This window comes from Motacilla alba, chromosome 8 (assembly GCF_015832195.1).
Source record: "Motacilla alba alba isolate MOTALB_02 chromosome 8, Motacilla_alba_V1.0_pri, whole genome shotgun sequence".
Taxonomy (NCBI): domain Eukaryota; kingdom Metazoa; phylum Chordata; class Aves; order Passeriformes; family Motacillidae; genus Motacilla; species Motacilla alba.
In genome coordinates this window covers 5,499,830-5,526,542 of record NC_052023.1, presented here as the reverse complement: position 1 = coordinate 5,526,542, position 26,713 = coordinate 5,499,830, and the positions used below count along the sequence as shown (strand labels likewise).

The window sequence follows — 26,713 nt, the reverse complement described above, 5'->3', positions numbered from 1 at the left end:
ATCAAATAAATAAAGGTGAGAGTAAAGAACATTTTGTTACCTTTTAAGATACAATTAAAACCTCCAGAATGCCTTGTGGCTCACTCCAGGCAGATCACAAGTGAGCTGATGCCTGGAGAACCAATGTTCTTGGAGCTCGTCCTTCAGTAGATCTGCTTATACCTTTTGTTCTGTGCCATGTTGCTGTCTGATTGGTGTGTCTGTTATTTGACTTTATCATATCACAACTAAATTTAGCCTGTTTAGGACTGTGTCAGTAGTTGCAGAGCTAAGCAGGTCTCACATGGAATATACTGCCTGGTGCAGCTTGGCTCTGGACAATGCTAAAGTCTGCAAGAGTTGCATTGAAATCTGAGAGCTCAAGGTTGCTAAGCCTGTCCTTGACCAGCACAGAGGCTTTTTACTGCTGGGCAGGGCAGGAGGCTGTGTCCTGCACGGGGTGCTCCGTGCCAGGCCCATGGCAAAGCACTGCTGTGGCACACAATGTCTGTCACAGCTGCCCCAGCAGCTGTTTGCCCAAGTTTCTCTGCCATCTGTGTGGTCTGAAGAAATAATCACAGCAAAGTTTAAACTGAGTCTTCAGCTTCAGTTTTTAAGCTTGGAAATGTCTCTTCACGCAGGCTGCAGCCACCAGTCAGGCCCAGCAGTGGGAAACAAGAGCACCAAGACTCAAGTTTGACTGGAAATGTCTCCCTCAGCTCTTTCTGTGCTGTGAGTGTTGCAGTGGAAACTCTTTGTTCTGAAAGCTCCAGAAAGCTGCAGTGAACAAAGCCAGTGGCTGCTGAGTCCATGTACCATGGCAGGGCATAGCCTTTGGCTTAGTGGTGTGTCAGAACAGTTTTAGACAGATTTGACTCCAACTCTGGTTTTCCTGAGAACTTGTGTGGATGATGGAAATGCAGCACTGGGCCTGGAGAAGGGAGATTGTGAGTCTGGGGTATGTTGGTGTAGGAGAGTAAGATGTGGGAGAAGTGAAAACTTGGAGAAAAAAAAAACAAACCTGTACAACTAATTTGTAGCACAGTGTGAGGGTGCATTACCTTTGCACATGGGATATCTGGTGTCTGACTCTTGTGTGCCTTGTTTCCCCACTAAAGGAAGCACAATGCCCCTCTTTTTATAATGCCCTGTACTTCCTCTAGATGCTACCTGACAACAAATTACTATACTTCTACAGCAAAAACACAGATAAAAATGCACTTTTGGGGAAGGTTGAATGCTGGTCACTTCCTCTCCCTTGTGGGCTGCTCTGGCCTCCATAGTGAGTGAGGTAATCCCCCTACTCCTCCTCCCTGAAAAAAATGTGCACATTTTGTTGTATGGACTCAGGGTATTGTAATACAGAAAGCGTAGCAGGCGAATGTGTCCTGGATCTCTGAGTCACCAGGAAAAAGCAGCCAGCTTTGTTTTGTTTTTATTTTGGTTTCAGTAAAAACACACTTCCCACTCTAAGTTTTCAAACTTCCACGTGGCACAGTGGAATCAGGGGGATCAGTTCCAGTTGATATAAGCCTGGATGAAAAGAGGGAGGAAATAACTTAATTGCTTTAGCCTTTAGTTCAGCTGGAGTGGAGAGGAAAGAATCAGTGTCCCTTCTTTGGAACTCAGCAAGAAGGTTGTGTTGTTGGTGAGGACAGATCTTCTGCAGGTTTTGTGGAGGTACTGTATGGAGCACTGCGGGGCACTCACAAAACAGGTGGCTTTATATTTAACATAGTAACTGCTGTCAGGAAAAAAAAGCTGTGTTGCTTTCTTGGGAGTATTGCTGCACTTGGAGCATACTGTTATCAAGTATATCTTCTTGTTCTTTCACCAAGAATGGGGAAATAAGAAATGTGAGGCTTCTGGGCTGAGTGTCTGTGTCTCTGTGTGTGTGTGTGGAAGTGGTGGAAAGTTCTGATGTTACTGCTGTAATGCAGGGCATAGAAGGTAAAGAAGAGATTGAGTGGATGGGGTGTCACAGCATCTCTGGGGACTTTGCCTGTAAGACATTTGTAGTTTCAGCCTATTGATCCCTAGTCCCCAAAGATCAGTTAATGTGTTGAAAAGGAGGGAGAGTTAAAGGGGAAGGAGATAAAACGCAGGAAAAACTGCTGATCTATCTGTTCCTAGCTAATTTGAACCAGACCCCCAGCGAATGGGAGGACATTCCCACCTGGAAATCAGATTTGGGTTGAATGCAGCTAAACTCAAAGATGTAGTAACAGTGCAGCTCCAGTGTCCTGCAGTGAAATGCAGAAGCACACACACTGTCTCTGCCGTTCTTCTGCCAATTCCTGCATGCTGGCTCTTGGCTTCGCTCACAGATCTTGCAAACTGTGTTGACAAAAGTAATGGCAGAGTGTTTATTTCCCAAGTCTTTATATTCAGGCCATAGCTGCTTCCTCTTTTCTACTCACTTTTTCCTATATGGTGACTTTGGAAAATTCCTCTCCGATTTCGCTGGGAAGTGCAGGAAGCTCTCACTGGTAGAGGGTTGCCTGTTACTCTCTCCAGTTCTGCTGCTCACATCTGGAAAGGATCTGGCTTGGAAAGGGGAGACTCACTCTGAGCTCAGTGCATGTTACTGACATGGCATGAGCTGAGAGAGCCTGTGGGGGCAAGAGAAATGTTCTTCTCCATTCATCTCATCTCTGACAGCAAAGGTGAGTTTTTCTATTTTTTTTTAAAGCTGGCTTGTCAGACAACCTGCAGCAGCAGCCTGCCTTTCAGCTGCAGCTTTTAGCAAGGATACTCAGTGTAACAAATTCAGTTAGCCTGTTGATTTTGAAGGAGAAACCTCTCCTTCAGTGGATGTTTTTCCTCTGTGTGTGTGTGTCCGGTGAGAATGTGTGTGGGGAATAATAGGTAACACAGATGAGATATTTTGAAAGTGATTTTGTTGTTTATTGGGGGCACTGTAATCACTGAGAAGCATTCAGTAACTCCTGAAACTTCAGTTTACCTCTTGAGACTGTGCCTTTTGTAGCACTCTCGTGCTGTGAGGCACCAAAGTGCAGGCATCACTTGTGTCTGGACTCAGAAAGATGCAGCCACAGAAACCCCTGAGCTGGTTTCAGTGTCACCAGTCTTTGGGTGGCAGGACCTGCTCCAAAGCCCACCTGCAGCAAGGGAAGGGGACTGACTCTTCCTAGTGGGTTTTGAGCTACTCCTTTAGAAGCTTTCTTAACAAGGCTTTGAATCAGGCTCATGGGAATGAATTTGCTGCCTGCACTCCAGATGTACACAGATGTTCCTCTGTCCAAAGAGTCTCCCTGTGCTAGAGCAGCATTCCCTCCAAAGGCATTGTAGCAAACACTTGCATATTGATAAGGGGGTGAGATTGCCCCAAAATCTTAGTATGCAATAGATAGAATATTTCATGTTCATTTTCTAACATCTTTTCAGTAACAGATGTGGAAAGCCAGCATGTTGCAAACGTAGAGAGCCCAAGAAAAACCACGACCTAACTGTGCTATGGGAACAATGTTGATACTGTTACAGCAGAGCTGATTGAGACCTGTATATGCAAGGTTTTCTCTCTATAGTTTCTTTGGCATGTATCTGTAAGGGTGAGCTGTTATATAGGAAAAATACTTTCTTAGAGATCTGAAATACTTTCTGAGATGATTTTCTCTCAGATTTCTGAAATACTTTCTGAGATTAGGTCACCAAATACTAAGGATTTTACTAATCTGCTGTTGGCATATTCATATGGCCAGTTTTGGTCTCAGTGTTAATATCTGCCATACAAGGAAAGTTCTATAAAAGAGATTAATTTCATTCTATTCAGCTATTACAGATATGGAAGCTGTAAAATAGTGGAATAGGGGAAAGAGAGATCAAGCACACAATGATAAATGCTTAAAATCATCCACCCAGCATGTTTGTAGCAAAGACAGGACTAAAGCAAAACCAGCATCCATGTTTTGGGTTGCTCTGCCCTGTAGTCCCACTTGCACCCATTTCTTCAAGTACAAGTCAGTGTTTAAAAAAATTACTTAAGACTTTAATGTCTGTGACTGAGAGCAGGATGTCTCCAATGCTTCCCAGGCACCCAAGCTCTCTGTGAGAGCTGCTGGTGCAAAGATTTGTGAATGGATGTAAATGGAGATGCAGTTCTGACAGCTGCCAGTCTTGCTCTGAACTGGGGTTCTTGTTTCTGATGCAAAGAAGGAATCTGGGTTAGCAGAGGTGAAGAGAGTATTTATTTGATAAGGTCATGAATCCACAGTGCCTTTGCACCTTAAAAGATCAGCCTTTCTCATTGCTGTCAAATCCTTCTGTGAAAAATAGCTGAGAGGATAAATGACAAGCCATAACCAGCCCTGACTGCAACCTTTATGTATGAAATCTGAGAAGGGCAGCAAGTGGGACCCAGGGGGCTGGCTTAGGGCCAGCTGGCTGCTCCAGTAGACACTCAACTTCTGTTTGGATTATTTTAACCTGCTGCCAGAAAGATAAAAGCTGAACATTAGCCAAGTGTCTTAGGTTCAGATCAGCACTGTCCAAAATCCATAGGAAGCCCGTTCTGTTTTCAGTAGCTGCAAGGTTTTGTTATTGTTCGATGCACGTGTAGCAGCCCCTCTGAGAGTCACTCCTGACCAGCCTTTATGTTTAAATAACGAGTTTCTTCCTATGCAAAACTGTGAGGAACGGTACGACAGACAACCACACTGAACTAACACTGCATAACCTCTCCCCTACATCTGTGGGATCGTCTGGCTTTTCTCAATATGAAAAAAGCAATAAATAACTCGGGGAGTCGGGGTCGGTGCGGGGGATGCGGCTGTACCCGGGACCCACTGGTTGGGCAGCGCAGTCCCCACGGTGCCTTGAGGGGCGGCGAAGGCGCTCCGGGAGAGCGGGAGGGCGGCGGCGGGGCTGGCCCGGGCCGGGCCGGGGCTGCGGGGCTCGGCCGGGCCGCGGCAGCGCTGCCCCGGGGGCTGACCCTCTGTCCGGCCCGCAGGGGCGATGCCCGCCGGCGGCCGGGCGCTGCTGGCGCTGCTGGGGCTGCCGGCGCTGCTGGCCCTGGGCTGCGCCGCCGACAGCGAGCTGGGCGAGGGCGGCGCGGAGCGGCGGCGGCCCGGGCCCGGCCCCGCCTGCCCCCGCGACTGCGGCTGCACCCAGGAGGGCGTCGTGGACTGCGGCGGCATCGACCTCAAGGAGTTCCCGCTGCTGCTGCCCGAGCTGACCAACCACCTCTCCCTGCAGGTAAGGGCGCGATCCATCGCCCCCCGTGCCCTCGTTCCGCCCCTCGGAACCCCCATGAACCCCGGCTCCTGCCCTCAGCCCCTCCTCGGCTCCCGGCTGAGCAGCAGGTGCAGCAGGCCCGGCTCCTGAGCGCGACGAATGCACCTGGTTATCGGCGTGCTCTCCCCTCACATCCAGGGAGGGGAAAAAGAGCTCCACATTCTCTCACCGCTCATGAGAAGAATTTTTGTCCAAACCAACAATTTTTTGTTTCTCCTTTGGCCAACCCAAATTTCTGGTGGAGCCCTTCCATTTGGAGATGTCTTTGAAGAAGATGGGCTAAATGACAGAGAATTCTTTGGGCAGCATGGCGTGTTAATTCAGACACAGTGAGCCAGTCCAGAGGCAGGGCCAGCCCATGTCCCCCGCTGTCCCACCTCTCCCCGCAGCACATGGACTCGGCAAGGAGCAGGTGTGACATGGCCAGTGCCACCCATCACCCCGAGTGTCAAGCCTACAGCCAGTGGTCCTGCTCCAGACACCTCATGTCGTGTCATGAAAAGGTCATATAAGATGTGAGATTCCAGCTTCAGGAGGAAGAATCAGAATGTCCTAGACTGTCAGCAGGTTTCTGTGCTCTGCTCTTAGTTAATTGATTTGATTCCTGTGACCAGCATTTGGGCTGGTGTCCTTTCTGTGCTGGTGCTCTGACACCTGAAGGGCCAGAGCATGGCAGCCCTGTGGCTGTGCCTCCTCAGAGCAATGGCAGTGCTTGAGGTTTCCAATGCCTGACCCTTCACCAACTGCTTTTGGTTTATTGCTCCCATCTGTCAATTCTGTCCGATGGATGAAATGCAGATTTTGTTTAGAGCTTTTCAGTTAGAAAAACTGTAATGTAAGCTGGCACCTTCCTCAGCAGATCTGTCCCAGGCGTGTGTTAGCCATGGCTCCGGCCTCTGCTACCAAAAGAAAAGAAGCTTTTTGGAGCTGCAGCTGTAACTTTCTGTGCACTGGCCTGGCTTCCAGGACAGTGGGTCCTTGACTGGTGCCCTGGATGCTAGAGCGAGAACCACTCATTAATGGTCAGAATGTTAGTCAGCACGTTAATGAAAATCTGATGGCAGTCACCCCTGACAGCACAACCGGTGCAAGTGAGCCTGGTTTGACGCTCCCTGCCCGTGACCAGTGGCTTTTAAAACCACCCATGAATAACAGAAGCCATAAGCTTGGAAATCCACCCCGCCAACCTTGTAACAAATGCTTTGCTGCTGCTACAAGGTTTGGCTGTGGCAGATGGACTGTGGGCCCTATCAGGCATAATCACACTCTTTGTGTGCTACTGGTGCATAAGCTGGATATTCCTGGAGATGAGCAGAAGTCAGGCTTTCAAATGCTCCTGGGTTTGGATGTTTTTGGTTTGACATCTGAGTTTGGCTCATTATCAGAGAAGTCTTGACAAGGATTTGACATGGTGGGTTCACTTCCAGATTTTATTGAAGTTCACAGTCTGGGTTTACTGGGATCCTTTTTGGATTACTTTGTTGATGATTAATACTCTCCATTTTCTTAGAATAACCAAATAGAAGAAATCTTTCCAGAAGAGCTTGCTCGTCTTTATAGACTGGAAACTCTCAATTTGCAAAACAACAGGCTGACTTCAAAAGGTGAGCCACGGGGTGGACAGAGCCTGTGCTCCAGAGCACCAGCTTATGCAATGAGGCCAGTGACAGCTGATAAGGAAAGCCAGGGTGATGGATTGCTTGGTTGGAGTGGTTTGCTGTGAGCCTCACTCCTCTGGCCATCACACAGAGCATGGAGACACTTTATCATCCGAAACACAATACTCAGTGTGGAGGAATGCAGCCCTGCTGAAGCAGTGGAGGAGACCTGGCAGCAGCTCGTGTACTGTGGCGTGAGATCTCCTCATCCAGGAAACTCCCTCTGCTCCCACAGGCACTTCCATGCAATGCACTTGAGAACCAGAAACGTCCACATGCTGAATGATTTCCTCCTGAATGACCTCGTTTAGTTCAGTCTAGTCAGTCAGGGCAGTTTGGTCCAGTTTTGTCCTTGTCAAATTTGGTATGAATTTATATGTATATTGCAAATAAGGACATTTCTACCCTTCTCAAACAATTATCATTTCTATAGGCAGGTTTTCTTGTTCAGTCTCATGCTTATTAGAGAAACTTAACAAGTGGTTTAGTGAGGAAAGTAAAAGAAACAGAGGCATTGGAGTAAACAGTAAGAGAGGAGGATATGGGATACAAAAGATGTAATTATTATTAATTTATGTGTCACCCACTTGATCTGAATGCTCTTTTTATCTTTACTGAAATGACAGAGAACAAAATTTATTGAGAATGTGGGCATATTATACATGGGCCCCAAGGCACAGCAGTCTTACATAGCACAAGGAAAGCTTTGCTAATTATATCCAGCCTTTGACACTATTACCTTTGGGCCTTCATGTTTTCTTTCACAAGCTTCAGTGCAGCCCTGAGTTTCCAGCGTGTTTGGACATGGAAAATAGCTTTGTGTTTGACAAGTGTCAGGTGTCAGTGTTTCTTGCAGGCTTTCCACTGTGACAGCAATTGTGCTTGTGTGATCAGCTGGATGTGGAGTGACTCAGCTGAAAATTAATAATTACTGCGGGAGGATAAGCCGTGAGTTGGACCAGCTCTCTGAGCTGGTTACTGTTTGGACACCTGAAATGTGGAGGGGCAGAGCAAGAGAAGGGTTGTGACACGAAGGTACCAGGCTTATTTTGGCAATATAGTCATACATCAGGTTGATCTGATCACTAAGCAACCTCAGATTATATCCTTGCAAGAAAAAGCACTTGCAGAATCTTATGCAAATTACAGGAGAAGGTTCTCAGATAGTGAGGTTGCTGCAAGCACTGACAATCAGCCATAGAGCAGATGTGCACAGCTCCGGACCTGACACCTGCCAGTGGGCTTGGCCACAAGCCCTGTGTGATCAGGATTTTAAATAGTCCTCTGTTGCTCTTAACAAGTGTGTATTGTTTGAATTGGTTTGTGGGCTTGTTTTTTCTTTTTCCAATTAAAAAAAAATATCAATAGCTCTGAATTGGATTGTTTCAGTGGCTATAAAAAGTGTTTAAATCTCACATGGAAGATAATGAGAGGGAGAGCTGCCCGCTGGTATTTTCTCTCAGAAAGGCAGTAAGGTGCTGATGTCACTGATTGGTTATTCCTGTTTTTAAGGGTTGCCAGAGGAAGCATTTGAGCATCTGGAGAACCTGAATTACCTGTACCTGGCAAACAATAAGGTAAGAGGCTCTGAAGCCTTTCAGAGCTCTTTTCTAACTGGATTCTGAAAATTAAGTGAGCAAGTTGTCAATTCTTTTAAAATGTACATACTACATCAGCAAAACTGTGATAAAGTGATATTCTAGTGCAGGTTCATCTAAGGTCAGAACAGTATGTGGAGTTTAGAGGCTACACATGCAGGTATATTTTGAACGCTTGTTTATTTGTGCACCTGGTGAAAAGATTCCCTTGTGTAGGGTGGTACAGAAAGCCCCTGCATACATAAATTACCACTGTCTTCAGCAGGCTTTGGGTCAGCTGCATGCAGTTTTGTTCCTGCCTGTATGTGGGGTAGTTATATGAAATGCTGCCTTACCAGATGAGGCTGGTTGAAAAATTAGTGAACAAATACATCCTAGTGCCTGTGTTTGAACCATCAAGACCTGTAAAAAGCTATCCAGTTTTCCCTGACTCCACTTCTTACTAGGTTGGATATGGGGAGGATAGCCCCACACAGTGAAACTGTGCCAATCATTAATTTATTCTTTTAGCTGCAGTGGTAGGAGCTGAATTTCTTCTTTTGATAGAGAAGATCCCAGGTGCTCTCCTATTTTGACCCAGGCTGGATGTATTGACAGAAGCACATCTTTCCTGCCAAAGCTAGGAAATGAAATAGCTTCTCAAATACCCTTGCATCTGGGTGGTTCCTGTTATGGCTTCCTTTATCCCCAGTGGTTGTCCACAAATATTTGCTGCAGAAGAAATTAGGATCCACAGAAAAATATAAGTTAAAACATCAGAGCTTCTTTGTCTACAAAAATCCTGCCCTTCCATCCCACCCTCTCTCTCTCTGCATGTCTGTATATATATTTTATTATCCTCTTAAAATGTGGGACCATTTGATGTTCTGATTAAATACATGTGGCCACATTCAGGTTTCAGTCAGGCCAAGACACATCCAGAATCACTCCATACATTTCTGTATGGAGTGATTGAGAATAGAACCCATTCCTTAGTACAGTAACATTGTGTTCTTTTCTCTCTTTCAAGCACCATTTCCATGTAACAATCTTGGCAGTTAATAACTCCATAAAAAGGAACAAGCCAGACTGTGACTAATATTCCAGAACCTAGCACTCTGATTTTCCCTGTGTAACAAAACAAAGTGTTTGGTTTTTCTGGCTTTGCTGCAGAGAGAAAAGAATCCCAAAAGAAATTGCAAACATCAGCGAATGTCACAAGTAGTTATAGTGAGAAGTTGTGGACCCGCAAAAATAACACATTTCTTTATAAATCACAAGCCAGGACAAACCAGATTGGCTTCAGACTGCATCTCCTTATAGCAGGAAACACTGGGGATCAAGTTACTGTGGTGTCTGGAGGAGAGCAGGGATTTGCTGGTAGTTTGCTTCTTGTTTTATGGATTATCTTAATGCTGCTTTATCTTCCATTGTGATCCCATCAAATGTAGCTAAATCATCTTTCATTAAACTGGCACAGTTGGTCAGAGAAAAGAAATGTAAGAGACTAAAAGCCTTCTGTGGCCTGTGAGCAACAAGTACTCCAGGTAAAGAGTGGATGCTGTAGTTTCCTTTTTAATTTTTCACCCTACTCTTGTGTTTTTTACGTCTCAAATAGAGTGCATGGTAAACCTTGTTAATGAGAGAAATTGTTCCACCAAATGATAGACCAGATCCTGAGCTGTCATTATTGACTGTAAGCAGGTGATGTTGGTGATGGAAGGTTTACATTTCCCCACATCCTCAAAGTGATGTGGGATTCACCTCAATCCAGCACTTCTGTTGTTATCAAACCTTCATCAAAGCAAGAAAAATCTAAGCAATTCAAATCTGGTAATGACTTTTGTATTTGCCTTCTGAATTCATTAGTTAACAGTGGAGAAACACTCTGCCATATGGAAAGGAAGGTGCAGCAGGAAAGTTGAAAGAAAATTGCAGTAGGAGAAATGGCAGATTGCTTCTTGTTAGGCAATAAAATGGACAAAGCTATTCAAATCAACTTTATTTTTGCTAACACGTAAAACAATCTGGTATAAATCCTTCAAGAAGGTAATCAGTGAAAATCGGTCTCATGACCAAGTGCTGAAATGCCAAAGCAAAATCCTGAACAAGTGAAAACTCTTTTTGGATTAAACTTCTCTTTCTCTTCCCTCTTTCTTGTGGTTCTGATGTCTCTCATTTCACAAGTCTGAGCCATGCCCTTTGCTTTGTACAAAAGTTATGACCTAATTGACTGGAGAAAAGCTTTAATATACCACTGTGTATGAAAATGATTAAGTCTTGTTTCCTGTGTCTGAATTGTCAGTGTTACATCATGGCAGAGACTTATTTCTTTCTGAGGCACTGTCAGACCTTCTTAGTCAGAGATGAGTGCTTTCATCCAGCTCCCTGAAATCATATCTCCCAGATCAGGAGGTGAGAGATTACCACCAAAGCCAAGAGCAACTGCAGGAATATGCAGAATGGCTCATTCCAGGGCTCACAAACCATCTGGAAATGCTGATAGGAGTGTGATTTGTGGGAAAGATCTTTTTGTGTATTTGTGACACACAAATGTTTAAGACAGGCTAAGGATGGAGGTTTTGGGACAGCTGAAAATGAAAACAGGTAAATAATGTATTCATTTTTTTAAAAAAAGACTGTTTTGTGAGTCCAGTAAATTGGAAGGTCATGGATGGAGTTCATCAATGCACTCTTGACATACCAGTAAGAGAGGGGTGTAGGCAGCCTTTAGATAAATACATAGTTTAAGGCTTGGGTTAGGCAGTTCTCCAGTAAAGTGTCTCTTCTTTCACACAGCGTTCATATCTTAGATATTTTTGGTTTTACACTATTATTCATAACCCACTGCAGTTTTATGGTAATAAAAGTTTGAAAAATGTGGTTTCTCATTATGTGAGTCTTGCTGTGCTTTGTAGGCTGAAAGAACCAGGTTCTGTTTCACACAACAGAGCTGTGAGGAAGATTACAGATTCCATGAACTTCAGGCTAGAAGGCAGATCCCTTCCATTGCCCCAGTTTCCCATCCTGATCTCAAAGAATTCAGTATCTCTCTTTGGAGTGCACATAAAACAGAGTGGTCTCGTTAGTACTGCAGTGAACACCTGTAACCAGGGTGGCTGCACCTGCTGACTGCCGTTCATTGGCTTCTCTACTCAAGGATCATCTGATGCAGCATTGTGTTAAAGATTTGTTTCCCAAGGGCTTTATCTTGATGCATAAATCTTTTGGGTTTATGCTTGCCAGAAAACTGTCCCCCATCCAGCCTGGATTGTAACCTGTGTTCTTGGTTTTGCGGGTGAATGAGTCTCTTCTTAACAGCCACTCAGTGAACCTGGCTATTGTGTTACCTGAGCTTTTTTTGATCATTGCTTTTTACTCCACCAGTTTGTTCAGATGCAGGTGTTTCTAGGGTTAGCTTTTAAAGTCATTGATAAAAACAGCAACAAGAGCAACAGATTCAGTCCTATACCTGTTGTCAGCTATAAAGTTTTGCGGACAGGGCCTTTCTGTACTTCCTGATGCACCATTTGTTTATTGAACAAGGTCTCACTGTACCCTTTGCTTTGAAGTGCTGTTCAGTATTCCATCATTTGGCTCAGAAGTATCCTTGTTCTTTGGGAGCCTGAACCCCCCCTGCAGAGATCATCATAACTGGCTGCAGTGGAGCAGAGGTGTGAAGTGACACCTCCCCTCCACAATACACTTTCCTAAGAGAATGAGCAGTAGGTCACTGTGAGGGGGGTTGGAGTTCTTTTGGCACAGCAGACTGAGGAATTAGGAACAATAATAAGCAAAGTGTTTGCTTTCTGAATAACAATTTCTTGATTTCTTCCACCAAAAAGAGACAGGACCCTTCCAACCAAAACAAACATTTTCATATCTTAGAGCAAAAGTCTGTCTCCTTCCTGGAGAGATTAGTGAGTGAGGACAATTTGTTTTTGTTCATGAAATCTACATTCAGTTTAATTTATCTTTGCCTGTTTAGGGAAGATAAATTTGAAAGTGTTTTGCTGCTGCTCTAATACTTGGTTAAACCATTTGCTACATTTCATTGGAACTCCCCTGTATATTTCTTTTACAGCTAACAGTGGCTCCAAAATTCCTACCAAATACCTTGATCAGTGCAGATTTTGCAGCCAATTATCTCACTAAGATATATGGGCTCACATTTGGACAGAAACCAAACTTGAGGTAAGGGACTGGGAAGTGAAACAATACTGGTGTTCTGCCACTGCTTGGATGCAGTTGGTGGGTGATAAGAAAATATCTGGCTAAACCATATTATTGCCTACTCGTGTTTTTGGAAAGAAGCTCTTTATTATTCTCAGCGTGAAAGATCAAACAAACACATTCCAAGGGCTTTTGCTAGCTGCCAGACACTTCTGCAAATATCAAATGAAGTTGTCCCCATTTTATTTGTGTGTTTGAGTTCAAAAGAACAATTAAGTTTCTCAAAATGGAGATTAGCTGTTTAGAAATCTGTAGTTTTATTACAGTCTGTTCATTTTTAAAAGTAAAATCAGGTGGACAGGACAGTTCTCAGTGCAGGATAACTCAGTTCTATTCAAGGTAAGCACTTCAGCACCTTCAGAAGGGGTTCATACTCCAGATCTGCTGCCAAAGGTCTCTGCTAGGTTCAGGCTGTGATTTTCTCAGCTGGACTGACAGCAGCACATCCATGTCAAGCTCAGAGGCACCCAGATCACCTCCTGTGAGGTGTGGGCTTTGCTGAAGGGCTTTTGAGTAATCTGCAGTATCCACACCCTGCACCATCCAGATCCTGCAACGACATCCCAGACTGTTGGGAGCAATTTGTGCAGCCAGGTTTGGAAGCAGTTAATTACAGCTGACCCAGCTGAGCCCCTACAGCCCAGTCTTGTGATGAACTGAAGAACTCTCCATTCCCACTGAGTTCATTGAGAGCTGGAGCTGCTCTGCTCTTCCTGGGCCTTTAGTCTCTCAGGCTCTTGGAAGCTGAAAGGGCTGAGTCACTCACAGATTTCTGGCAACATCTCATGATGAAAGAAGCTAGATTTATCCATGTTTTCTTCCTTAATCTCAGGTGGAGATGCTGCTGTCTTTTGATTCCATATTAAAATTATTGACTCTTCTGAAATGATTTTCACACTCTTCTATATGAACACGAATTTTAATTAGAATAAGAGCTAATTTATTTCCAAGGTTACTTATATAAAATCCCAACACAGTTGATTCAGTTGGTTTTTTTGCCCCCAGTAGAGTTCATGATCTCTGAACTGATTATTTGGAGAGTAAGTTTTTCAGAAAGGCAAATATTTGTGAGTTAAAAGTACAGCTGACCATGCAGGGTAAACAATACTTCCAGTGTAGCTCTGAACTCCCTGGAGTGTGTGATCACACAATTGTATTTCCATACTGAGCCTTTCCTTCCTTCCAGAAGGATGTTGCCAAGTTCTCTGCTACTGGTAGAGAATCCAAGAACAAGTTAAAAAAGCTCACTTTGACACTTTTGCAGTTTTAACTTCTCTCTACAAATTTAGCTGCCTGCTGCATCTGGGAGTAAACATAGGCAAGGAAGAGGTAATCAAAGTCACTAAAAGCCTATAATTTCTTCTGTTAAAAAGAAGTAAAATGAATTCATTTAGCAGTTAAGCCAGTGAAAAGGAGGAATAACTTCATAGAGGTACACTGCTTTGTACAGAATTGAAACCTGTGTAAGAATGAATCAGTTTCTGAAAATCTGTTTGGAGAAACTATTTGGTGAGTAATAAAAGGTTGAAAGTAAGAAGGGCAGAGGAAAAGTAAGAAACTCTGTCTCTTGATCCCAATGGCTCATTAAAAACCAAAGCATAGAAAAGAGAAAAGTCTGCCAGACTGAGTAAATCTCTTGTCTTTCTGTCAGTATCCTATTCTGAATACTAGGAGTAGGAGAGAAACTGTTTCCTGGGGTGTTTCCAGCCTTCATGGGAGCAGAAAGAATGGAGGGTTAAGAGATGGTCCTTTCTTATGAGACCTCCAGGCTGATTTTGTAAGGCCAAGCAGTCCAGACTCAATTCCAAAGAGAAGTTAAAATTGGGACCATATCTGTTGAAAAGAGATTAATTCTAACCCTCTGAGTGAGGCCCCCACACTGACATTCTGTGTCAGTGCACAGTCTGCACAGTCCCAGACTTGCACTCAGTTTCTTGTAAAGAAGTTAAGGCCACTTGTGAAATTTGTATTCATGTGCAGGTTTGGATTTTGAATAGACATAACTTTCAGAGAGTATTGGGGCTGACCATTTGGTTTTGCTTCTGTACCCTTGCTAAATTAAAAAGCACAGTTTAAAAACAAATCTAATTACCTCAAGAAAAGAAGAAAAGATTGAAATAAAGTTTTAAACTAAGCTTTCTCTCAGTAAAGAAAAACTCCAGATCTCCCTATCTGTTGAACTTCATCTTTTGCTTCCTTCCAACAGATCTGTGTATCTTCATAACAACAAACTTTCAGATGCTGGGTTACCAGATAATATGTTCAATGGCTCTAATAATGTGGAGATACTCATCATGTCCAGCAATTTCTTGAAGTATGTTCCAAAGAATCTCCCTCCAGCACTATATAAATTACACTTACAGGTAATGACAACATTTTGTAATACTTTAGGATTGTGACAAAATACTGATATTTGTGTGGATTTCACACCACACGGCCAAGACATCCCAGTGCCCCTGGAAACATCCCCAGGCCCACTTTAAGCCTTGCCTGCTGTATTCTCAACAGTAGCTGTTCCCATCTCCTCCCTTTTCTGTCCATAAGCAATAGTGTGTTTTTGCAAATCACCGGAATGCTCACAGGGGGCAGAAATGGCTTTCTGTGTTTGCAGGGGGATGGATTGCAAACCCCCGTGTGGTTGCATTGCTGGTCTCCTCCCTGCACAAAACAATATTAGTACGTATCAGAACAGGAAGTGCATCGTTCCATGGCCATGTCTCCATGACCTCCCAGTTAAGTTTGCCACTAATGCCACTTGTCCTGACAGCTGCTTACCCACTCTGTACTGGCTTTGCTCACTGACTTACTTCACACAGACCACGGCTTCCCAGCATCAGTGGCTGCTGCCTGCTACTGAACTGGCAATTCAATTTGGATCAGGCATTCTCTGTTACTACAACTCCTCCAGCCATAGTGCAATAGCAGAGTTGTGCTGTTAAGTACTCTCCAGCATTTTTAATTCCATGTCATCTGATTCTGATAAAAACACTTCATCATGTCTGAGCTGGAGATCTGAGCCTCAGCAATGGGAGAGCCACAGCGGTGGGGAGTCCTGGGTCCGCTTGCTCTGAGTGTTGACAGCTCCTTGGACGTGCAGAGACTGGAGTCTGTTATCAGCCCTGGACTGAGGCAGTTCTGTGCTGCCTCCCAGCTCTCTTTTCCCTTGAAGGTTTCACCAGGCTTCTCCGGCTTGAAGAAAAGTAAACGCAACCAGTCCAGTCCTTTAAATTGCTGGAATTTCTCTCCAAAGTATGAACTTATTTGTTCCCTGCATTTTTTCAACACTTAGAGAGATAATCATTATCTCCCAAAGGGGTCTCACACTGTGAGGATTACACTTTGAATTTGTCTCCTTCCCTGCTGTCCCCAGCTGCTTTAAGGACAGAGGAGATGAGCAGAGAAATGAGTGTTTTATTTGCTAGTGCACCATCTGTCAGTAGTAACATTTACCTTGATATTTTGACTGGGAAAAAACAGGACAATGAGAAATAAGATGCAGCCAAAAGTGGACCAGAAATATCTGACGGGTGTACTTTAGATGTCATTTTTTCTTTTACTATTTATTGAGACACTCAGCCAAATTTGTCTGTGTTGGTTTTTACTTTATATAAGTTGATAAATGAATCTGGTCCAGTCTGTCCATCACATTATAATGCTCCCTAAATATTTTATGTCTAGCCTTCTGAAGTTTAATTGCCTGTGGTAGTTGAACAGAGCCCAAATGTTGTGTTGATTCATGCCAATTACTGTGCTTTGTGCTTCTGGTGACTCTAGAGCAACAAGCTGGAGAAGATTCCCAAAGGAGCCTTCAGCGAGCTTGCTGGTCTGCGGGAGCTGTATTTGCAGAATAACTACTTGTCTAATGAGGGAATGGACAACGAAACTTTCTGGTGAGACTGAGATGTGCACTTGGTACCTCTGTGTCTGTCTGCCCCCTCTGGGACAGTCATGCATCTACTCAACAAAGGACACAGTAGAAAGTAAAGTTATTCAAAGCTGGATGATGTTATGCATTTCACTGCTAAGTCTGAGATGCAGATGCTGCTATTCAAGAGCAAAGGTCTGGGTGAGTGGTTGCAGAATTGTTTCATACAAAAGACAGAACACTGAACGTTAGACTGCACCACTCCCTGCCTGTCACAGACCCAGTCACACCAGGTACTAAGTCCCTTCTGGGAACAGCCACCTAGAACAACATTGAAAGCTACTCTCTGCCCTTCCAAAACAGTCAAAAGTGAGGTTACCTGGGACTTTCCAGTCTCTAGGGCACTTCACTGGGCATTAAAGCCAGACCTTCATCTTCACTGGAGCCACTTGTGTGTTTCTGTGAAGATGGCTTGAAAGCAGCCCCCCCCCCCCCACAGCAGTGAATTCCCCATGCCCAGCTGTACCCCAGTGCAGGTGGTTGCTGGAGCAGGCGGGGATGCAGTGGTGCTGCTCAAGAGCCAGATGGCTGCAAAAGCTTTCCTACCAACTGGTGCAACAGAAATAGCCTTTGGCTGTCCTAGATTTAGCCTGGGACTTAGCACTTCAAAAATTTAACATTTTTTTTCTCTGCTTGCACTGAATGCTGTCTTTGTTCTACCTGAAAATCCAGACCACACAATCGGTCCTGCCCATAATTTAGTTCTGTGAACCCTCCTGATCTCCAGACACAAAAATGTAACAAACTGTGCTTTCCTTTTCCATTTCCCATTCCCAGAACCTCCCTTAGTAGTTTACTATAACTATGTTGAGTCCACCTCCAGGTCATGTTGGACATATAATTTCTGTTAAGATATTCCCATCCTGGGAAACCTTACAAATGGCAGCAGTGAAGCATTTTACCTAAAGATTATATTTGTTTATTCAGAGCATGCTTGGATAGCTGGAACAGCAGTGTAGTAACCAGTAAGTAATGTCTGTAACACATTAGTCTTCCTGTTTCCTGAAAACTCTCTGGTCATCTGCAATGGGTTATGTTGTGTCACGTAGATTAAAACTCTAATTTGAGCTGAGAAACTGACTTGAAATACAAGGGAATACAGGGTTCCTCAGTCTTGGCTGTGGAACAACCATTGATCCCTATCCAGTTGGTATAAGTGGCTGGTCTGAGGATTTAATTTAGCTTCAACTGAGACCATGGAATCCAGATTCAGTAGCTTACACAAAGCAGCTCTAGCCCTGACTCACTTCCATAATACTGGAGGGTCATGAGAAGTTCACTACCTTAGCCTAGGACACTAAGTTAGCATTTCTGCTTTTCATAAAAGTAACATTTCATCATCTAGAAAGCAGACCTGCCTTTCACTTTCAGCAAATACTTTGAGAGAGAAAAATTATTCATGCTCCGGCTTTGTTTCTGTGAAACTGAGCTAAACTCTGTGTTCTGGTGGTGGTCCCATGGCATCTTCCTTGTGGTATTTGTTCACTGAAATTGCACATATGTTACTATCTGGGACTGCACAACTGATCTCAGGCCTCAGCTCAGTGCCAGTTTGGGTGTCTGTGGACTCTGGAATGTTCTCTTGCTGGTGTGGCTGGGGAGCAGTGGCAGTGCCAAGTCCTAATCCCTAATGGCAATAAGGGAGCTCCCTGTTTTGGTGTCCACATCACTCATATCACAAGTCAGGGAAGGGGAGTCAGTAGTGGGAGCCGTGCTGGGTAAAAAGGCTCTAAAGCAAAGACTGCAAAATCTTTGAGCAAGTAGGTTATTGTTTCACCTTGCAGAATCAAAATGTTTTCTTTCCTGCTCTCTCAAGGAAATTGTCTAGTCTTGAATATCTGGATCTGTCCAGCAATAACCTCTCACAAATCCCAAGTGGTTTACCTCGAAACATCGTCCTCCTCCACCTGGAGAAGAATGCAATTAAGGTGATTGACAGAGATGTCTTGACCCAAATTAAGAACCTGGAGTACCTTCTGCTCCACAATAACAAATTAAAAGCCCGAGGCATTCACCCCTTAGCCTTCCAGGGCTTAAAGAAGCTGCACACTGTCCACCTGTACAACAACATGCTGGAAAGGATCCCCAGCGGGCTGCCCCGGCGAGTGAAGACACTGATGATCCTTCATAACCAGATCTCGGAGATTAACAGGAATGACTTTGCTACCACTTACTTCCTTGAAGAGCTGAATCTCAGCTACAACAAGCTCACAAGTCCCCAGATCCATCGGGAGGCCTTCCGTAAACTGCGGCAACTGAAGTCCCTGGACCTTTCTGGAAACAATCTCCACACGGTGCCTTTTGGCTTCCCAAAGAACTTGCAGGTTCTGAAGCTCAAGGAGAACGAGATAAGCATCATCCCAAAAGGGACTTTGTCTGGGATGACAAAACTGAGGGAACTGTATTTGAGCAACAATAAACTGAAAGTAAATTCAATTTATTCAAGAGCATGGAGAGAACTCAGCAGTCTTCAGGTAGAAACACCACCTTCTCTAATTGTTTTAGTGATGTTGATATCCTCATCTGTCTGCCTAAATCTCATTATGTAGCACCAATACTAAATGTGCTTGGTCCTCATGTTTTGGGATTGCATTGTAAGTGCTACACACTCTGTTTCTAGAGTAGAAATGATGGGCTATTGTGCCAGAGCTGGGTACCTTCCGCTGCTGGCCAGTCCAGCTTTGTGTCTGAATCCTGACAGTGTCCTATATTTTCAGAAAAACATCAGTGAATATTGTCATTAAAACTGAAATTAGGCCTTTCAAATAGCTCGTCTCCCAAAAGATTTAAAATCACCTCTGACTAGAGACAGCAGGAGGAAGGAATGCATAAACAAAAACACTCTTAATTCTCAAAGTCCCCACATCAGCTTATAGTCAGACAAGCCAAGCTGTAGGATTTAGCAGCTCATCTGGCTAAGGCACCTGGGGAGCAGCTCGGAGTCTGGATTCAATCAGCGGTCTTCTCATTTGCTTAATTGTTGGAGAAAGTTAAACACAAACCATAAGGCAGGCAGGAACAATCACATTTGTGCTGAGCAAAATGACCTTTCAGAATTGTTACGCCGGCTGAAGGATTTGTCTGCATTTCCTTTTAGGCAACGGCCCCTTTCCTGCAGTGAAAGGCATTGCCTGTGTCATACAGCAGCCATGGAGGGGGCATATGGTCAGGTCACTGCACAGGCAAAGTGTGCACATCTCAGAGCAGATCAGGGATAAGGACATGCAGCATATGTCACACTGGCCCCCAGTGTGTTTTCAGACAATCCTGATGTTAATCTATAGGAACGTTTCCCTTTCTGTTGTGTCTGGGAATAACCAATAGCTCGTTTCTCAGTTACTGTCAATCAGCAATGCAGCAACAGTGTCTGCAGAGCTGTTTGCATCAGCTGCAGATTTGGTCCCTGGCTTTAATAATACCTCTTGCATTTGTTTGGTGCCTCACTGATACGTGTGTGAGCAAATATATTTAACATGCAAAGCAGTCTGGAAGGAAGATGCTGTTGAAAATTACAGACGGCTGGGATTGTTTTTCTGCAGTACCTTAATAAAATGTAGGTTGTTTTATTTTCAAAAAAATGGGTCATGATCCCTGCTGGGTAGCTGGAGTTGCTGGTTGGAAGGATGAAGTTTCCTTCTCAAAGGTGGAATTATGTGGAACTTTTGTTCTACTCTCCCTCCCTGGCAGTGTAAAACCCAGAGGTGTTGCTGACTCAATCATTGGCCATTCCCAGAGCAAACCCCACTCCCATTAAACAAGGTTCAGATAATAGCACAGACTTAAAGTTCTGCTGGACTAATGGGGCATTTATGGCTGTTTTTCTTTTGAACAGCATTCATTCTTGTTGAATATTGAATATGAATATTTCCAGCTGAATCTTTTTTATCATTAAGCGTTTGCGCAGTTGGTTTCTGAGTTGTTGCACTGGAGTGAATTTGGCAAATAACCATCCATAAAGATCCTGATCATGCACATACTTAGTAAATGCTTCAGTCCACACTGTTTCCATGGAAATCACTGGAGACTCTGCAACTGCAAAGCAAGACATTTACATAATGGACTTGGCAGTACTGGGTTAACAGTTGGAGTCAATGATCTTAAAGCTTTTTTCCAAGCTAAACAATTCAATGGTTCTATGATAATTGTTTTCCAGACTGGCATTATGTGAGGAATAAAAACACTGGAATGAGGACAATTGTTTGCAGAAGTGTGGCTTTGAGTAGTGGGTAAATAGTGTCAGGTTGGTGCTATGAAAAGACACAGGATAACAAAACATTTCCATTGATCAATTCTCTTGCATAAAATTAATCTGAGAAATGACCATGACCTTTAGTCCTGCTGTCTTCATGCATTCTCCATGTTAGAATATTTCCAGATGGTTTTATGTGTAAATGTACCTATTACCATCCTCAGCCAGTGAAGTGTTTGCAGTAGCAGATGCTAAGGAATTCTCCTGCATATCTGAAACCCAGCCTGGTTTTAATTTACTCAAACAGACATGGGCTAATGCCTGGGGACAGAGATAAAGAAATGTTGGAACTCTGAAACAAACCAGCATGACACATCATGTGAAACCAGGATGCTCCATAGGAGTGTAAGAGACTAGAATTGTCTTGGCCACACTCACCTTGCTGCAAATTAGAGGTAGATTAAATGAGTTTATTCTATAATAAATGTAACTTCAAAATGAAATCTCTTTCTGGTGTGTTTCTAATATTTAAATTCAGTTATTTGACCCCTTGTTGTCTCTTCCTTGCAGTCACTAGACATGGCTGGCAACCAACTGACATCTATTCCAATAGGCCTGCCAGAATCTCTGGAATATCTGTATCTCCAGAACAACAAGATCACAACGATTTCGGAGAATGCTTTTGAATCTACACCCAAAATAAAAGGGATTTACCTCAGGTAAGGTCAACCTTCCACTTCAACACACAAGATTTTTTTCTTCTTCATCTACTTTATAATTGCTTACTTTTTAGAAAGTATATAAAATCCTTGTTTTCTGAACAAGGATATTTGGTTTTTACTAATATGTGACACAACTATATTTATCTGCTCAGAGACTACATGGATACACATAATAAGCTCTTTTTAGAGAGCTTGTCTTTTTCTAGGCTTATTAGAATGGATCGGGCATGCCAGTAATTCTGGGCAATTAATGTTTAACATGATGTCATATTCCAATATTCAGCTGTGAGCCAAAAGTTTACAGTCCCCCTGTAGAAGTGCAGCTTTGCCTGTGTCTGTTGGCCCTGGATTTTGACAAAATCCCCCTCCAGTGAGGTGTGTGTGACTAATCTTGGAGTTGTGTGCATTCCCTTGATAGCTTCGTCAGAAACAAGGGACAAGTTACAACTGTGACAGTTACGTAACCCAGTTGAGGGGTTTTGCTGGGTTTTTCCCCACTGTCAGTTGGATGAGGACTTTGTTTCTGTAGATGACAGATACTGACCATTTTTACTCGTAATGCAAACTGACAGTAACAACTGATTGAAGCAGAGATTTATAGCACAAGAAGGGAATCTGTCCCTGTAATATATTCAGTTTTAATCTGATGGAACATTATTGAAAATATTAACTAGAAGTAATTTATTAATTACGATTAAGCTGATCCAGTGGCTGTGTTCAAAAATCCTAGGTTGCAGAAGAGTAAATATGGTCTTATTTTGACTATATGCAGCTAAACTGCCCTGTAGTTCTGAATAGTTCTGGAGCATACCTTTATGGATGAATGATTCCATACCGAGCAAATAAAATTACAAAGTCTGGTGTAAATTAGAGCAGTCTGTCTATTCAGCTGCTCACATTTATGAGATTTTAGTGAATGCTTGGACGTGAACCAGAAACCACATGCCACATTCTATATTTCTATATAAAGAAAAAAGGAATTTGCAAAACAGTTTTGCTAACATATTCAGGAGGCAACTCCACCCAAGTTCAGTCGTATTTTTAATGGGAGGCCATTAATCACTGCAGTGCTGTGAAACAATAATATACATATGGAATATTACACAGAATACAATTCTAAGCACGTTCAAAAGTAACAGACCAGTATATGCGACAGGTTCATAAACTGCAGATTAGTTTATTTGTATTCCTGGAAATGCAAATAAAAGCTGAAAAATGAGTGCTTTGTGTTTAAAGGGTTACTTTGTTTTCAGTTTAGTAGGTGAAGAATTAAACTGTCAAGGAATGACACAGGATTTTATGAAAAATCCGTTATACTTTAAAATATGGGCTGTGAAGCAGATGCTTTTCCTCTCTGGGAAGGAGAAAGGAGAATAGCAAGAGAAAGAATTTGTGGGGGAGGAATTCCAATATTATGATTTTTTTTCTTTCCCCATCCAGAGGAGTCAGCACTTCTAGAGTGCTGTTGTGAGTCAGTGTAAACTTAAGAGTAACTTGGGTCAGTATAGAGTAGCTGCAGACTGGTTTCCTCTTAGTCCCTTAATTTCTGTTTTGTGTATAAAAATGGGTTTATTTTAACATGGGTGCTTTTTTGTTTGTTTAAGGTTTAATAAGATTGCAGTTGGAGCGCTGAAAGAAAGTACCTTCCAAAACCTGAAGCACTTACAGGTACTGGATATTGAAGGGAACCTTGAATTCAGCAACAGTTCAAAGAATAAGGATGACTCAGAAGAGGAAATGGAAGACGAGGAAGAGGAAGAGGAAGAAGAACTGAGATAAAATGTCACCTGACACAGTCCCACCACATGGGAGGTAACAGCTGTAGTTGAGTTAAATTAAGGCCCCAGTTTTCAGACTCTTGTGTAAATAATTCCAATTTACACACACGATTGAAGCGTAACAAGTGAGTGTCTGAACCCTGAACTTAAAGACTTCCATTAAAGCATGACTGGAAATCAAAAATCAAAAAGGGTTGAAAATACAGTATTTTGTGAAATGAAACAGTATATATCTGTTTTATCAGACTTCTTAATGGCCTGTTCTTATTGTCTTCTGTTTATAGCTACAGCAGACACAGTAGTTAAAGATGCAGGTCCTTGTTCACTAACTCTAGTAACAAAAAATGCAAAGGTATTTCATGATACTTTTAAGCAATTACTTCAAAAGGAAAACAAAGAACAAACTGTGAAGCTTGCTGATGCAGAAGACATGAGGTGAAAATAGATGACAAATTAAAGTAAGATTAGACCCACTGGTGTCTGTTAAATGTGTTATTAGACTACCAACTCTGTCTCAAGCAGTATTTACATCACTGACCACTCGGAGGAGAAAAAAAATGTTATAGTTGGTGTATTTCTAATGGAAAGAATAGCATCTCTACTTGAATCTCTTTTCAACTGCAGAAAAAAAACAATACAGGGACAAAGATACTTGAAGAATATCCATTCTTTTCATAAGAATAGTGATCTATTTACTGCATCTCTTAAGCATCTTATGTACAAAGATGATGAGGTTCAGGATTGCTCTTTGCTTCTGGAGACCTAAGAGTGGGGAAAAAATAGTTTTGTCCCTAATCAACATTTTGTCACTGAGAATGACACAAGCAATTGCTAGGAATAGTGCTAATAAGCTTAAAAGATGATGGGGCTTGAAAAGGGCAGAAGGTACTGGGGAAGTCAAACATTAGCCCTCCTGGCTGAGTTAGATGAAAACTTTGTTAAACAATAAATAATTGCTATCTACGGACTTAGGGTACATTCAAAATCAATGCCTCTCTGGTTTAGTTTTGGGGCACGTGTGACATGTCAACAGGTACTATGTTTGTCTTAGTCTGAATTCTGTATTCCATTATGTAACTTATTTTATTTTTTTTTGTTTTTTGTTTTGCAGGAAAACATATGGAAAAATACATATATGTCTATGTGTATATATCTATATAGATATACAGAGAACACTTAGCAAAACGTGCAATGAATTATGCAGAAACTGTCGTGGCACTGGGCCAGGCTCATGGAAGACAGTGTGTTTCAGTGCCTTATTCAGGGAGAGACCCTGAATGCCTTTCCAAAGCTTCCAAATCATCTTATACAAGACCCAGGATCATAAGGGATTGCTCTGGAACTCACAAAAGCTGGCTTTTGTTTCTTCTGTTTCTCTTCCCTCACTGTTTCCATCTGTAATAACAATATGGGACTGTTTTGAACACAGGCCTTCAAATGCCATTTTTGTCACTGCATTTTAAGTGAACCATGTTTATGCCTCTTTTCTTTTCCTCCACCCAAAAGAAGCTGTTCTTGGCCGGGGTAGATGGATATTTGCAGTAGTTTCAAGTGCAGAGCAGTGTATGAGGCATTTTGATCATCAAGCAGCAGTAATAATTCTGGATGCAATTATTTCTGTTATAACAATGTGTATATTTGGATGAGAAAAACAAAGTAAGGCTGGATCCCGTAATATTTTATCTCTACTGCCAAAACCTGCAGTATATTCCTGTTTTAGAAAGGTTTTAAGATAAAAAAATTGCTCTTGTGAATATATATAAAAATACATATATAAAATCTGTATGTCTGCCTTCCAGAGCTTTGGTAAAGTTTCTGTCTTGCTGTTGTTTGCCCACGGGGCAGTTGGGTGAATGTCTCCAAAGGTGTGATCAGAGGATGGAGTGGCAGGATGGAGTTTAATGGATGTGGTAGAATTTTCCACAGTGTATCTCATTCACACCGAGAGGCAGGAGTGAGACTAATGGTGTAGAAGAGATTAGTGAGTGTGGGCTGTCTTAGGAGAAAACCATTAAGTATCAAAAGAAATTTGTTTTGTTCAAGTCTGGAGGCAGTGCTTGCTGTCATACTCTCTTAAAGCTTCCCCTATTTTATGATGCTGAGTGCCCTCAGCTCCTGTTGGAATCAGAAATAAAGAAACCAAGGAAAAGGAGACCTACGGAGGTACAAGCTTCTCAGTTGGTTATAATGTCCTTCTTCTGAGGCAGCTAATCTGCTTGACAAAATGGTCTTTTCTTTTGAGGATTTCTGATTGAACACGTGTTGTTTTGCATACTGCATTCCAGGATTGACTTGGAAACACAGTTGGCTTAATTTTTTACCAGCTGTTCTCCTGCTGGAAATCTAGTTCCACACTCTCCCTTTGGTTTCCCATAGCTCATGACAGTAATTTCAAGCTGTTGTTCCCTACCTTAGACAATTCAACACACTCATTAATCATAGAAGGAAAGACTGCTTCCTGAAAAAGTAAAAGCTTGGCCCCAGAAATTGCAAAACCCACACATTTTTGAATATCAGCTATACAGCTGAGCAATAAAATATCCTTCCAACTGACTGCTGGGATAGATTTCTATGTAAAATATCTACAGAATGTAGCCCGAGTCAATTAGCCATCTCCAGCAAACTTCCAGTGGAAGTTCTGCCAGTTTTCTGTGAAAATGACCAATTTATTAAACTCCTGAACAAGCTGAGAAAATGCAGATTTGTATAGTTCTATGGAGAACTGTCCTATTGTCTTCAAACTTCTGTCCCTTGGGTTAAGATTCTATGAAAAGTCAGATGCCTCAGACTTCTTTGAATTCCTTGAGAGTCTGATGCAGTGAGTGCAGGAGTGAAGGTTCATTTTAGCACTTGTAGAATCAGGCCCAAAATGTCAGCATGCACTGTTAAGCTCCTCGAGCAAGCAGCAGCCTTTGCCAAAGGAGACTCACCCACAGTTTAAGGTGCATATAGTATAAAGGTAAAGTTAGGAAACATTTATCCAAGTTTGTTTCAAGTAGTTGCACACTGAATCTGTCCTTTAAATGGGGCTCTGTTTTCCAGCAGCAACCCCCCCCCCCGCTAAAAACCACCACCACTCTTACCCAGTAAAAGCTTCAAATGCTCCAAGATTCTTTGCTTGTTCTGTAGGAGATTGGTGAGGGAGAACCACAGGCCTTATTCCTCACTTACCTGGTATTCTCAGCACCTATGACGTTGGACATTATGCTGTCAGGCCAAAATGGTAGTTTATTTATTTCTCTGAAAGGAGGAAGAGATGCCATGAGGGACACTGAGGAATCATCAGAAGTTAACAGGACTAAGCCTGCGTATTTTTTGACTGTGGGTGGAACCTATCATCCAAAAGTCCAATCCAGACCTTGTATGGAGCAGGACCCAGGAAAAGGCTCTAATTTTATT

At 42.8% G+C, this 26,713-nt stretch overlaps 1 protein-coding gene across 4 annotated transcripts; it reads left to right on the top strand.

Moving 5' to 3' along the window:
* The first annotated feature begins 1,424 nt into the window (after nucleotides 1–1,424).
* Nucleotides 1,425–25,468, top strand: PODN (podocan). 4 transcript variants are annotated; one of them, XM_038144633.1, is made up of 12 exons: nucleotides 1,425–1,659; nucleotides 2,456–2,645; nucleotides 4,949–5,193; nucleotides 6,743–6,836; nucleotides 8,403–8,467; nucleotides 12,552–12,661; nucleotides 14,907–15,063; nucleotides 16,475–16,590; nucleotides 18,442–19,099; nucleotides 21,385–21,533; nucleotides 23,141–23,348; nucleotides 24,426–25,468. In XM_038144633.1, exons 2-11 carry the CDS (start codon nucleotides 2,561–2,563, stop codon nucleotides 23,313–23,315), a joined length of 1,854 nt encoding a protein of 617 aa, XP_038000561.1. In that variant the 5' UTR covers nucleotides 1,425–1,659; nucleotides 2,456–2,560; the 3' UTR covers nucleotides 23,316–23,348; nucleotides 24,426–25,468. The 4 variants fall into 4 exon arrangements, with proteins under 4 accessions (XP_038000561.1, XP_038000562.1, XP_038000563.1 ...); XM_038144634.1 differs by having other exon boundaries at nucleotides 2,451–2,645; XM_038144635.1 differs by lacking the exon at nucleotides 2,456–2,645 and having other exon boundaries at nucleotides 1,434–1,659.
* Nucleotides 25,469–26,713: the final 1,245 nt, after the last annotated feature.